Raw genomic sequence first — 14,005 nt, 5'->3', positions numbered from 1 at the left:
CTTGTCGGCCAGGTGCGGTGGCTCACACCTGTAATCCCAGCACTTTGGGAGGCTGAGGCCAGTGGATCGCCTGAGGTCAGTGGATCACCTGAGGTCAGGAGTTCGAGACCAGCCTGGCCAACATGGTAAAACCCCGTGTCTACTAAAAATATAAAAATCAGCCAGGCGTGGTGTTGCGCACCTGTAGTCCAAGCCACTCAGGAGGCTGAGGCAGGAGAATCACTTGAACCCTGGTGGCAGAGGTTGCAGTGAGCTGACGTCATGCCATTGCACTCCAGCCTAGGCAACAGAACGACTGTGTCTCAAAAAGAAATAAACTGCTTGTCACCTGCCTCATTAGAGACAGGATCTTGCTGTCACCCAGGTTGGAGTGCACTGGCACAATCAGCTCACTGCAGCCTTGAACTCCTGGGCTCAGTGACCCACCTGCCTCAGCCTCCTGAGTGGCTGGGACTACAGGCGCCTGTCACCACGCCTGGCTGTAGCCAGACACCTTAAAAGAGTTGTCCGCCCTCACTGTCTCCACCCCACCTCCTGTTCTGCTAAGATTTCTCTCATCCGTGACCCACCTGAATGTGGCACTGCCACACTGCTGGGCACTCAGGCTGGTCACTGAGCTGCTTACTTGGCTGTACTTTGCCATTTGGATGTCCCAGACACCTCAAACTCAACCCATCCGAACCTGAGATCAGCTCTCCCTCCCAGTCTCAGGAATTGACACCACCACCTCCCCAGGTGCACCAGACAGGATCACTGGAGGCGCCCTCTCCCCACCTTACCAGCGTATGCAGTAGATGGGGCCCAGTACATGGAGTCTGGAACCCACGTATGCCCACTGCTACCGCCCAGCGCAGTCCAACAGCATCCCCTGCTGGCACTGCCTGGCCCATCTCCTGCCTACTCCCTCCGGTCCACGTTCCAGCCTGCTCTTCTAAACCACACCTGCTGAACAACTGTTTTTTTTTTTCTTTTGAGACGGAGTCTCACTCTGTCACCCAGGCTGGAGTGCAGAGTGCAGTGGTGCGATCTTGGCTCACTGCAACCTCCACCTCCTGGGTTCAAGTGATTCTTGTGCCTCAGCCTCCTGAGTAGCTGGGACTACAGGCATGTACCAGCCACCACGTCCAGCTAATTTTTGTTTTGCTTTTTTTAAGTAGAGATGGGGTTTCACCATGTTGGCCAGGCTGTCATCTCCTGTCCCCGTGATCCACCCACCTTGGCCTAAAGAGGGCTAAAGTGCTGGGATTACAGGCCTGAGCACCGCACCCGGCCTGAAAAGCCTTAAATGGCTTCCCAGTGCGTCAAGATCAAGCCCACCTTCCTCACCACAGCAAGCCTTTCCCATACTCGTATCCTGCCACTCCCTCCCCTCCCTGTAGACCCTCCAGGTCCTCACATGGGCTGTGGTCTCTTCTCAGGGCCTTCACACAGCTGTTTCCTCTGGTCGGAGTAGATGTCTACTTATGCTTCAGGTCTGACTTTGACATTGATCACTCCCTCTGGGAGGCCTTCCAGGATTGACAGCACTGAACTGGGTCCCCATCTATGTGCTCCGATACCACTCTGTTTCACGCATCACGCCTAGCACTAGCCACACTACAGCAGCCTGTTTGCTGACCCTATTCCCCAAGCGGACTGTGCGCAGCACCGCGAGAGCGGGGGCTGCTGCCCATCAGGGTAGCTCAAAATACAACACAGGCATGGCACAGAGTAGGTACCTCAACATTTGAGTACTGGACTAATGCTTCCAACACACCCTACCCCACATTACCAAAGAATTTATCTGTGGTTTTGTTTCCCCAAGGCCAGTATGATGGTTCATTTCCAAATTTGGTGAGGAAAGTTTCATAACAGCCTAAAAGGACAAAATCAGTAAATGGCTCAGTTTGACCATAGGCTGACACTAACCAAAATTAAAGTTAGAGAACAAGATGGGCAACAGCTGCAGGTGGAGGTTTAACCGCTAACAGATGACAGAAATGTGAAGGCATCTTCCAAGGACAGGAGACTGAAGTTACAGAGGCAGCTCCAGGAAGGCGAGTGGAGGAGGGCTAGGGCGGGAGGAAAGGGTGTGTGGGGGCTTGAACTTTTTTTCTTTTTCTTTTTTTTTTTTTTTTTGAGACCAAGTCTCGCTCTTTTGTCCAGGCTGGAGCGCAATGGTGCAGTCTCGGCTCACTGCAACCTCCGCCTCCCTGGTTCGAGCAATTCTCCTGCCTCAGCCTCCCAAATAGCAAGTAGCTGGGATTACAGGCATGTGCCACCACACCCAGCTAATTTTTGTACTTTTAGTAGAGATGGGGTTTCACCACGTTGGCCAGGCTAGTCTCAAACTCCTGATCTCAGGTGATCTGCCCACCTCGGCCTCCCAAAGTGCTGGGATTACAGGCATGAGCCACTGCGCCCTTGGCCATCTTGAACTTTCAGACAGGTCTTTTAATAATTCCCTAGCGCCCTCACAGTTGAAAAAAGGTATTTTTTCCCCATTTTCTTTGGAATGAGCAGTATTAGAGAAAGAGGGGACAATTCGTCACCCACCTAAAAGTAGTTGAATATCAAAATGTTTCAATTTTATTTCTGCATCATAAATTTATAATTTTAACAACTTTGATCATTAGCTAATATAGTAATACAAAAAAATGAGAAAAAAGATGTTAATATTTCTCATTTCCATAAAGTGCAGATTTAATTTTCAATTATTTGCCTTAGTAAACATTGTCTTATTTCAGGTACTCCCTGCCCTCACTCAAAAAAAAGGGAGGGTGTTTAATTTTTATTTAACAAATATGTAATACCAAGAAAAAGATGAAAGATCCAATAATGTTTTTTGCAAACATGTTTCCAGGTAAGATTTCCAAGGACATCAGTACTGAGTGAAAAATAATCCTTTACAGTCAATATGAATGAATACACTAACAAGTACATCATTTAGACCTCCATGCTTATTTGGCAATTCCAGTTATGAAAAAGGTACATAAATAATACAAACAATTGGCTTGACATGTGGCCAAACTACTTTCATTGAAGTTGCTGGAAGCCTTTCTCTGGTTTTGGCCCCTGTAGGAAGTTAATCTCATATTCCCTTAGCAATAATATAAGGTCACTGTTTCAGTCCTACACACTTCTATATTCAATGGGCTTCTTAGTTTATCACATAAGGACTGGCACTTTTTTCAAAAGAATATTGCTAACAGGGTTAAATGAGTGCTAATGGCTGAACGTTTGCCAAATGCTTACTTCTGCGATAGTATAAATATGGATTATTAAAGTTGTCTACTCAAGTATAAAATATATGCAAAACTCTCATAGGCAAAATGTTCAAAGGCCGGGAAAAACCTTTTGTTTTTTTTTGTTTTTTTTTTTTAACTTTTACGAGAAAGTGCAACTGCAGGGTCTCTTGAATGATCTTCTAGACAGTTCCGCAGAAAATTAGCAGTTTGGCTCAGAAAGTAGAGTTCCTCAGGAGGAATTAAAGTTCTTCCTAGAAGAATACAAAGCAACGCTTCAGGCAGCTTTCTGAAAATAAACCATTAGCTTATGCCTACACAGCGAGACAAACTGGAACGTGTAATAATGAAGGCTTTCACATTTGTCGTGATGTGCTTTTTTTCTCTTACCCCAGGACCTCTAGCTGTTCTGTAATGTTACATAAAGTAGTTATAGCACTTCGTCCAGCACTGACAGCAAGCAGGAAGCTAATCAGCGAGGAGAAAATCGGAAGTGTGTTCATGTGTTTCATTGTTTTTCAGGTCAAATCTCAATACTTGCAAATAAATCATTAAAAAGATATAACAGTTTCTCTGTTATTTTCAGGACTTCATGTAGTGAGTGGGTAATCAGAGTGAAAGAGGGCTTTCTATCAGTCATCAGTGATACGTTCTGTCACACAGTCAGATTTTCAGCATTTGTTCGGCTGCTGCTAGATGATAAAGGAAGTTTTCTGTTGCTGGTGGAAATCGTTTTTGCTTTAGTGCCTCCAAATTAAGGACTCTCTTTTCTCCATCAGCTGAAACTTCTGAAAACGGTGCTAGGTTGGTAAAGATTTCTCTTGTTTTTAGAGCAATATCCTTTAATAGAACAGGAAAATATATGCAACATGTTAGTATCTGAAATTTGAATATTTAGTCTCTAGAATTCTTCCTGCTATTTTTTCCAGACTGTTTATAAACTATGAAAAATGAGCTCGGCATGGTGGCTCATGCCTGTAATCCCAGCACTTTGGGAGACCGTGGCAGGAGAATGTCTTGAGCCAGGAGTTAGAGAATGCAGTGAGCCATGATTGCACCACTGCACTCCAGCCTGGGCAACCCTGTCTCGAAAACAACAACAAAATTGTTGTTGTTTTCGAGACAGGGTCTCGCTCTGTTACCCAGGTTGCAGTGCAGTGGTTCAATCATGGCTCACTGCAGCCTCGACCTCCCAGGCTCAAGTGATCTACCCACCTCAGCCTCCTGAGTAGCTGGGACTACAGGCATGCGCCACCACACCCAGCTAATTTTTTAATACTTTTTATAGAGATGGGGTTTCACCATGTTGCCCAGGCTGGTCTCAAACTCCTGGGCTCAAGCAATCTGCCCACCTTGGCTTCCCAAACTGCTGGGATTATAGATCTGAGCCATTGCATCTGGCCTGATAATTCTTTTTAAAGAAAAAATTAGGAAAAATGAAACAAAATTAACTTAGAAAAATCATAGTGTGTGGTTTTGTTTTGTTTTTTTTTACAATTTTAGTCATTTTCTGAGTGTATAATTCAGTGGCATTAAGTACATTTGCAGCGTTGCACAACCATCACCACTATTTCCAGCACGTTTCACCACCACAAACAGAAACTCTACCCATTACACAATAACCCCATTTCCCCTCGCTTAGCCCCTGGGAACCTCTATTCTGCCTTCTAACTCTGTGAATTTGTCTGCTCTAGATAGCTCATATAAGTGGAATCATACAACATTTACCGTTTAGTGTCTGGCTTATTTCATTAGCATGGTTTCAAGGTTCATCCATGCTATAGCATGTATCAGAATTCTATTCCTTTTCTCCCCCAACAAAAGCCACATTCAAAACATTCCATTCCTTTTTAAGCTGAGTAATATTCTACTGTATATAAAGACTACATTTTGCTTGCCCATTCATCTGCTGAAGGACACTGGGTTGCTTCTGCCACGTTTTGGCTACTGTGAGTAACACTGCTATGGATATTTCCATATAAGTACAGTCATGCACCACATAATGACGTTTTGGTCAACCAGGGACCACATTTACAATGGTAGTCCCATAAGATGATAATGCTATATTTTTACAGTATCGTTTCTTTTCTTTTTTTAAATTTTTCTTTTGAGACAGTTTTGCTCTTGTTGCCCAGGCTGGAGTGCAATGGCACAATCTCGGCTCGCTGCAACCCCCGCCTCCCGGGTTGAAGCGATTCTCCTGCCTTGGCTTCCCAAGTAGCTGGGATTAACAGGCGCCCACCACCACACCCGGCTAATTTTTGTATTTTTAGTAGAGATGGGTTTCACCATGTTGGCCAGGCTGGTCTCGAACTCCTGACCTCAGGTGATCCGCCCGCCTCGGCCTCCCAAAGTGCTGGGATTACATGCATGAGCCACCGGGCCCGGCCGAGTCCCTGCTTTCAATTATTTTGGGTATATACCCAGAAACAGCATTGCTAAATCATATGGTAACTTGATGTTTAACTTTTTGAGAAATGCTGCTACTGTTTTTTTGAAGGAATCTCTTCCCAAAAGTCCTCTTCTGCCTGGGATAAGTAACCCGGCACCTGCCACGCAGGCTTTATTCCTTTTGGGTGGCTGAGGACTCACTAAAGCACTCATTAAAATCATGTCTTCTGGCCAGGCATGGTGGCTCACGCCTGTAATGTCAGCACTTTGGGAGGCCGAGGCAGGTGGATCATTTGAGGTCAGAAGTTCAAGACCAGCCTGACCAACATGGTGAAACCCTGCCTCTACTAAAAATACAAAAAAATTAGCCAGGCATGGTGGTGCGTGCCTATGGTCCCAGCTACTCGGGAGGTTGAGGCAGGAGAATTGCTTGAACCTGGGAGGCAGAGGTTGCAGTGAGCCAAGATCACGCCACTGCACTCCCACCTAGGCAACAGAGCGAGACTGTCTCCAAAAAAAAAAAAAATCATGTCTTCTGGCCAGGCGTGGTGGCTCATACCTGTAATCCCAGCACTCTGGGAGGCTGAGGTAGGCGGAGCACTTGAGTTCAGGAGTTCAAGATCAGCCTGGTCAGCGTGGTGAAACCCCATCTCTACTAAAAATACAAGATTAGTCAGGTGTGGTGGCAGGCCCCTGTAATCCCAGTGCCTGCTACGTGGGAGGCTGAGGCAGGAGAATCGTTTGAACCCACGTGGTGGAGGTTGCAGTGAGCCAAGATTGCACCACTGCACTCCACCCTGGGCGACAGTGAAACTCAAAAAAGGGAAAAAAAAGTCACGTCTTCTTCCTTGTTTGCTGACATCATTAATTCATTCATGTATTTTTGAACCCTTACAGCATTCCCAGCACTTTCCCTTGCCCTCCCCAAGGTCTCATACATCATACTAAGTCATCTGGGTAGCACTTTTAGTCTGTGAACAACACAGTAATGCAAAACTCAGATTCACGTATGTTGCCGATATTGTAAGAATATGTCTTTACTCTAATGTTGGGGGTAGGTGGGCAGTGAGGATTCCCATGGTAGGAAAGAAGCGGCCCCAGAGTCTCCAGTGTTCAGGTCCTCAGGGCAAGATCAGCCCACTCTTCCTGCTCACAGCTGGCCAGGCCACCAGCACTGCAGAGAAATGGCCCCTCTCATCTTTCCGCTGACATGTCACCTCCTTAGAGATCTGGCCTACCCATCCCCCAATATTCTCCACCTCAACCCCTTCTGTCACAGCACCTAACATGGGCTGTAATTATCTTGTCATTTATTATTTTCTGTGCATCTACTCCACTAAATTACAGACTCCATGAGGGCAGGGATTTGCTCACCACTGCATCCCCACTGCCAGTGCAATGCCTAACAAACAGAGCTCAAGAAACACTGAGTAAATGAATGGATAAATGAAGAAGGCACCAGGTTGGGCCGAATGAGTAAAGCCTGCATATCAGAGGTGCCCCTGTACCCCCAGGTAGGACAGGTGCAGATGGGAGACAGTCCTTCTGGGCCCTCCAGCCCCAGGTTATGAGTCAGGCATCTAGATAAGGCAACGCTGGAAGTGTATCCTTCAGGAGAGGAGCAAGGAGCTGGGAAGAGGCCAAATGCAAGGAGCTGGGTGGGCTGCAGGCCACCACGTGGAAAGCACAAGAAATAAAACCCATTTGCCATCCCAGTTTGGCAAGGGCAGAGCAGGTGCCCACTGGGCCACATGGACGCTGGTCAGCATGCCAGGCAGACGCCAGCAAGGAGCTGGCTCTGCGGCATGTGGCAACAGTCACTAAGTGGGACAGGAGTCTGACTGCTTGATTTCTGTTGTCCTGGAGACAAGCAAAGCGAAATTTTGACAATCTAGTTCCCCATGCTCAGCAACAACCTCCCCTTTATAATTTGTTCCTCCAGGGAAATTCTCCTAGGAAGAAAGAATGCACTGGCTGGCCCAGAAAAGCCTTCCAGACCACTTGGTAGTTACATTTCTCATTGCCAGCGGTCGGTGTCAGCACCAGCCCCTGTGTATACCTGCCCTCGAGCCCAGTAACTAACTAGATCAGGCCAGCCTGCACCTGCTTGTCCATCATCGCTGTGGCCGTCTGTAAACCCTCTCTAAGCACCTGCCCGCTGGCCTCTACCACAGCCCCCCACTCTGCTTATGTGCGCAGCTCTGCCGCACACCACCCAGCGACACCGGGTCAGGACTTTCAGTAAGTCAGAAGGTGAGGGAGTTACCTGTATAACCTGGCTCTCTGATTTCTCTGGATCTTCTGCAGACTGAACAATTAGCTGACCCATTTCTTTGTGCAGTTTGCCCATTGCCATGGCCTCTGGTGAGATCAAGAAGGTGAATATTTAGAAATCGACATAAAAAATAATCATGCCATCTATCTGAAAACTTGGAAGACCACACTGAGGGAATTTTCAAAAAGCAGCTGATAACCTCCCACATGTCCATTTTATCACTAGACACAAATATGACAACATGCTGGGAGGAAAGGCATAATATAATCGTGATTTATACTTCTGGGCAAACATAAAAACACATCACACCAAACCAGATTTCCCCTTCACCCCCACCTGACCAGAATTTTTATTTTTCTTCCCAGACAAAGCATAATGAACAATTCTGACTACAACTAAGTCGTGACTATAAGCCAAGAGTCTGACGTTCTAGTCCAGCTCTTTACAGTTAAGAAATGTATCTTTTTGGCGGGAATATTGTGAAAGAGGAGCTTCCTGTCAGTTCTGCAGAAGCCAGCTGGGCGCTCAATTCGTTTAGATTCTTAGAAATGAGCAAAGGAAACCACCTAAGTTAGCCTGGTTATATACATTGCTACTGTCTGCACTGAGGAGGTTAACAGAAACTTGTTTGTCACTTCAAGAGACAGACTCCATTCAACTGGTGCGGATTAGGATGAGCCCATTTTATAGACACAGAGCAACACAGGGCAGCAGGGAGATGGCCACCCTTTCTGGTCCTAATGCTTCAGCTGCTTAAGTGGCCCTGGCCACAGCCAGTTTTCTTTCACTTTCGCTTTGCAAAAGGCAGTTATTTCGTAAAGATCTGACCCCATAGTTTGAATTTTTCATCATGAGCATGCATTATGTTTGCAATTTTAAAACGAATTAAAGGAAAGCCAGTTATGGTTCTATTAATTTGAATTTTTCAATAAAACCTCACATAATCGAATCTAACAATTCCCAATGAGTCAGCATTCAGCTGCCCCCACTTTTAGGAGAAAGATAAGTGACAAAACAAAGCTGTTAATCAGTAATCCCATCTAAAACCACGACCTGAGTAGTGCTCAACACGCATTTAAGCCAATCTTTTCTACTTTATGTAGCTGTAATTTGGGACAATTTATTTATTTATTTATTTTTTTGAGACAGAGTCTTGCTCTGTCACCCAGGCTGGAGTGCAGTGGTGCGATCTCGGCTCACTGCAAGCTCCGCCTCCCGGGTTCAACTGATTCTCCTGCCTCAGCCTCCCACGTAGCTGGGACTACAGGCGCCTGCCACCACGCCCGGCTAATTTTTTGTATTTTTGGTAGAGACGGGGTTTCACCGTGTTAGCCAGGCTGGTCCCGATCTCCTGACCTCGTGATCCACCTGCCTTGGCCTCCCAAAGTGCTGGGATTACAGGCGTGAGCCACCGTGGCCGGCCTAATTTGGAACAATTTAAAATGTCTAAGAATGCCACTCTAACACTAGTACACCCTTTCCCGATCATTAGCTCTAAGAACGGTTTCATTCCCTTATGCTTACTAAGACATGCTTCAAAAAGATTTTCCATACTGGAGTCACATTTAACCCTGTGTAGTGATAAACGCCTACATATTTTTTGATACTCCTTTCTTCAAGAGGTGGAGACATTCCTCTCTCAAGTGCTGACTAAACTTAGTGATTTGCTTCTAACAAATAGCATATGGAGGAAGTAATGGTGACTATCAAGGCAAGATTATAAAACGCACTGTGACTTCCTTTTCTCTCTCGGGTCACTCACTCCTGGGGAGCCAGCTGTCACATTGTAAGAACACTCAAGCAACCCTATGGAGAGGCCCATGGCAGAAGGAACTGAGGCCTCCTGCCAACAGCCATGCACATTGAAAGCGGATGTTCCAGCCCCAGTGGAGCCTTCAGATGACTGTGGCTCTGGGATATCGTGACTGAAACTTCCTGAGCCAAACTACCTCTACATAAGTCATTCCTGATCCGCCAAAACTGTGAGATAAATATGTGTTGTTTTAGAACATGATGGCTCACGCCTGTAACCCCAGCACTTCGAGAGGCTGAGGCCAGTGGATCACTTGAGGCTAGGAATTCGAGACCAGCCTGGCCGACATGGTGAAACCCCATCTCAAGTAAAAATACAAAAATTAGGCCAGGCGCAGTGGCTCACATATGTAAGTAATCCCAGCACTTTGAGAGGCCGAGACAGGCAGATCACGAGGTCAGGAGTTCAAGACCAGCCTGACCAACATGGTGAAACCCCATCACTAACTAAAAATACAAAATTAGCTGGGTGCGGTGGCGGGTGCCTGTAATCCCAGCTACTCGGGAAGCTGAGGCAGGAGAATCACTTGAACCTGGAAGGCGGAGGTTGCAGTGAGCCAAGATCGTGCCATTGCACTCCAGCCTGGGCAACAGAGTAAGACTCCATCTCAAAAAAAAAAAAAAAAAAAAAAATTAGCTGAGCATGGTGGTGCATGCCTGTAAACCCAACTACTCGGGAGGCCTGAGACATGACAATCACCTGAACCCGGGAGGCATAGGCTGCAGTGAGCCAAAATCAGGCCACTGCACTCCAGCCTGGGAAATAGAGCAAGACTCTGCCAAAAAAAAAAAAAAAAAGAAAAGAAAAAGGAATATGTGTTGTTTTAAACCACTGAGTTCTGTATGACTCAGAAACATTTCAAAATTAAGAAAATAAACCGCTAAGTTCTGAAGTGATTTGTTATGTGGCAGTAGATAATACACCTTGTTTAAACACAAAAGTAGTGAAACAAGATGAACAGACTATTTAACTTCTTAATATATACTCTGCTGCATAAGCACCCGGGATGTTCTGCTAATATGTCTATGTTTATAGGAATAAATGTTGTGTTCTAGACATGGAAATATCCATCTTCAGCAGAGTGGGTAAGCCAGCCCTCACATACTGGTTTTAGAGAATCAGCCTAAAAATGTACAACTGTTTGGCTTATATCTTGTATCAAGAACAGAACAGAGAACAAACCTTTTGCAAGGGGAGCAATGGTAATCTCACTCTCTGCCAGATTCACAAACACGTCATAGAGGTCTGGTCTGTTGCTCACCTCCAAGTCTACAAATCCAGCGACGTAACCTGCATCACAAACATGAGCAACCTTACTGGAGTAGGAAGAAATATGGTGAACCCATCAAAAGAATTGGGTCTAAAAGCTCATCGACTGCTCTCTTTCACTGCTTTATTCATTCGGGAACATTAGCTGTACGCTGTGGCAGTTAGTAAGACTACATTACTATCAGTTGCCTGAAGATATTCACACAACGCCAAATATTCCAAAATTATCCATCAGTGTCAAGGACAAGACTGAAGTAGGGCATTTACTTTCCAATCATTGCTCTTGGGGTCAAGAATGACAGCTGTGGCAGAAGGTAGCAAGGACTCTCTTGACTGATGTTCCCCCTTCAGGTCTTTGCCTTCAGGAAATCAATGGCAAATGCCTGGGTTCTCAGAGTGGAAATGGCATCATCTTTAAGGATTCAGGGCAACTCAGGAATTAGCAGATCTCTGGGATTGGTGTTAGAACAATGATTCCCAGATTTTTTTGATTTCACAGAGCAATACAATTACCAAAAAAAAAAAAACTATTTGAGGAGAGACTGATATGGTTTGGATCTGTGTTCCCACCCAAATCTCATGTCGAACTGTAATCCTCAATGTTGGAGGTGGGGCCAGGTGGAAGGTGATTGGATCATGGGGGTGATTTCTCATGAACGGTTTAGCACCATCCCCTTAGTGTGGTTCTCGTGATTGAGTTCTCACAAAATCTGGTTGTTTAAAAGTGTACGGCACCTTCCCCCACCTTTCTCCTGCTCCAGCCATGTAAGACGTGCCTGCTTCCCCTTCACCCTCTGCCATGATTGTAAGTTTCCTGAGGCCTCCACAGAAGCAGAAGCCACTATTCTTGCTGTACAGCCTGCAGAACTGTGAGCCAATTCAACTTCTTTTCTTTATAAATTATAGTCTCAGTTTTTTTGTTTTTTTTTTTTTTGAGACAGTCTCGCTCTGTCACCCAGGCCAGAGTGCAGTAGCATGATCTCGGCTCACCGTAACCTCCACCTCCCAGGTTCAAGAGATTCTCCTGCCCCAGCCTCCTGAGTAGCTGGGACTACAGGTGTGCGCCACCACGCCTGGCTAATTTTTGTATTTTGAGTAGACAGGGTTTCACCATATTGGCTAGACTGGTGTCGAACTCCTGACCTCGTGATCCACCTGCCTCAGCCTTCCAAAGTGCTGGGATTACAGGCGTGAGCCACTGTGCCTGGCCTTTTTGTTTGTTTTTGAGACAGAGTCTTGCTCTGTTGCCCAGGCTGGAGGGCAGTGGCATGATCTTGGCTTACTGCAACCTTCACCTCCTGGGTTCAAGCAATTTTCCTGTCTCAGCCTTCTGAGTAGCTGGGACTACAGGCATATGCCACCACACCTGGCTAAGTTTTGTAAGTTTAGTAAAGACAGGGTTTCACCATATTGGTCAGGCTGGTCTTGAACTCATGACCTCAGGTGATCCACCCACCTTAGCCTCCCAAAGTGCTGGGATTACAGGCATGAGCCATCCCACCCGGCCTTCAGTTATTTCTTTATAGCAGTGCAAGAACACACTAATACAGGACCAATTTATCATTCCTAGAGTTTTACTTTACCAAGCAAGGACAGTTAAAAAATAACAGGTGGGGGCAGTGGCTCCTGCCTATAATCCCAGCACTTTGGAAAGCCGAGGTGGGAGGATCACTTGAGGCCAGGAGTTTGAGACTGTCCGGCCAACATGATGAAACCCTGTCTCTACTAAAAATACAAAAATTAGCTGGTGGCCAGGCGCAGTGGCTCATGCCTGTAATCCTAGCACTTTGGGAGGCTGAGGCGGGTGGATTGCTTGAGCTCAGGAGTTCGAGGCCTGCCTGGGCAACATGGCGAAACCCCATCTCTACTAAAAATAAAACAAAAAAAAATTAGCTGGGCATGGTGGCACATGCCTGTAGTCCCTGTTACTCGGGAGGCTGAGGCACAAGAATTGCTTGAACCTGGGAGATGGAAGTTGCAGTGAGCCAAGATCACGCCACTGCGCTCCAGCCTGGGCAACAGAGCGAGACTCTGTCTCAAAAAAATAAAATAAAATAAGATAAAACAAAATAATTAAAAAAACAACAAAAACAAAACCTACTACTGAGAGCCAGACCCAGGCCCACCCATGAATGAGAAAATGTGACAGATGACAAGTAATATTACTCATTACTGAAAAAAGAAAGAGACTATTCAATAAATGTCCTGGTCCAAGTGGTTATCCATAGGGTAAAAAAGTTCAGTCAGATCCCAAACTCACACACTACACAAAAAATTATTCCAGATAAATTAATAACTTCACTGGGAAATAAAAAACATTAAAAATGTTTAGGCCAGGCACAATAGCTCACACCTATAATCTCAGCACTTTGGGAGGCCAAGGTGGGAGGACTGTTGAGCTCAAGAGTTCGAGACCAGCCAGGGCAACATGGTGAAACCTTATCTCTACAAAAAAAAACAAAACAAAAATTAGCCAGGCATGGTGGCACGTGCCTGTAGTCCCAGCTACTTGGGAGGCTGGGGTAGAAGGATGGCTTAAGCCCAGGAAGTGGAGGTTGCAATGAGCCGAGACTGAGCCACTGCACTCCAGCCTGGGCGAAAGAGCAAGACCCTGTCTCAAAAAAAAAAAAAGAAAAAGAGAAAGAAAAATTTTCATAAGAAAATGGCCAGGCACAGTGGCTCATGCCTATAATCCCAGAGCCCAGGAATTCCAGACAAGCCCAGGCAATAAAGCAAGACTTTGTCTCTAAAAAAAAATACAGACGGCTGGGCGCAGTGGCTCACGCCTGTAATCCCAGAACTTTGGGAGGTCAAGGCAGGTGGATCATCTGAGGTCAGGAGTTCGAGACCAGCCTGACCAATATGGTGAAACCCTGTCTCTACTAAAAATACAAAAATTAGCCAGGCATGGTGGTGGGTGCCTGCAGTTCCAGCTACTCAGGAGGCTGAGATAAGAGAACTGCTTGAACCAGGGAAGTGGAGGTTGCAGTGAGCTGAGAGCACGCCACTGCACTCTGGCCTGGACAACAGAAG

General features: G+C 46.1%; 1 protein-coding gene across 5 annotated transcripts in view; it reads right to left on the bottom strand.

Moving 5' to 3' along the window:
- Positions 1–2,545: 2,545 nt before the first annotated feature.
- Positions 2,546–14,005, bottom strand: part of DENND10 (DENN domain containing 10) — a 33,433-nt gene continuing 21,973 nt past the window's right edge. For 4 of the 5 annotated variants that reach the window (XM_031015518.3, XM_031015517.3, XM_055353228.2 and 1 more), the window contains 3 exons: positions 10,886–10,993; positions 7,882–7,976; positions 2,546–4,064 (listed from right to left, as the gene is read on the bottom strand). In XM_031015518.3, the coding sequence (XP_030871378.1) occupies positions 3,888–4,064; positions 7,882–7,976; positions 10,886–10,993 (380 nt within the window). In that variant the 3' untranslated portion in view covers positions 2,546–3,887. The remainder of the gene's footprint in view (positions 4,065–7,881; positions 7,977–10,885; positions 10,994–14,005) is intronic. The other variant, XM_055353229.2, reaches the window with a different exon arrangement.

Source organism: Gorilla gorilla, chromosome 8, assembly GCF_029281585.2.
Source record: "Gorilla gorilla gorilla isolate KB3781 chromosome 8, NHGRI_mGorGor1-v2.1_pri, whole genome shotgun sequence".
NCBI classification, from domain to species: Eukaryota; Metazoa; Chordata; class Mammalia; order Primates; family Hominidae; genus Gorilla; species Gorilla gorilla.
The sequence above is the reverse complement of the archived record's forward strand: the minus strand, read 5'-3'. Positions and strand labels throughout refer to the sequence as shown.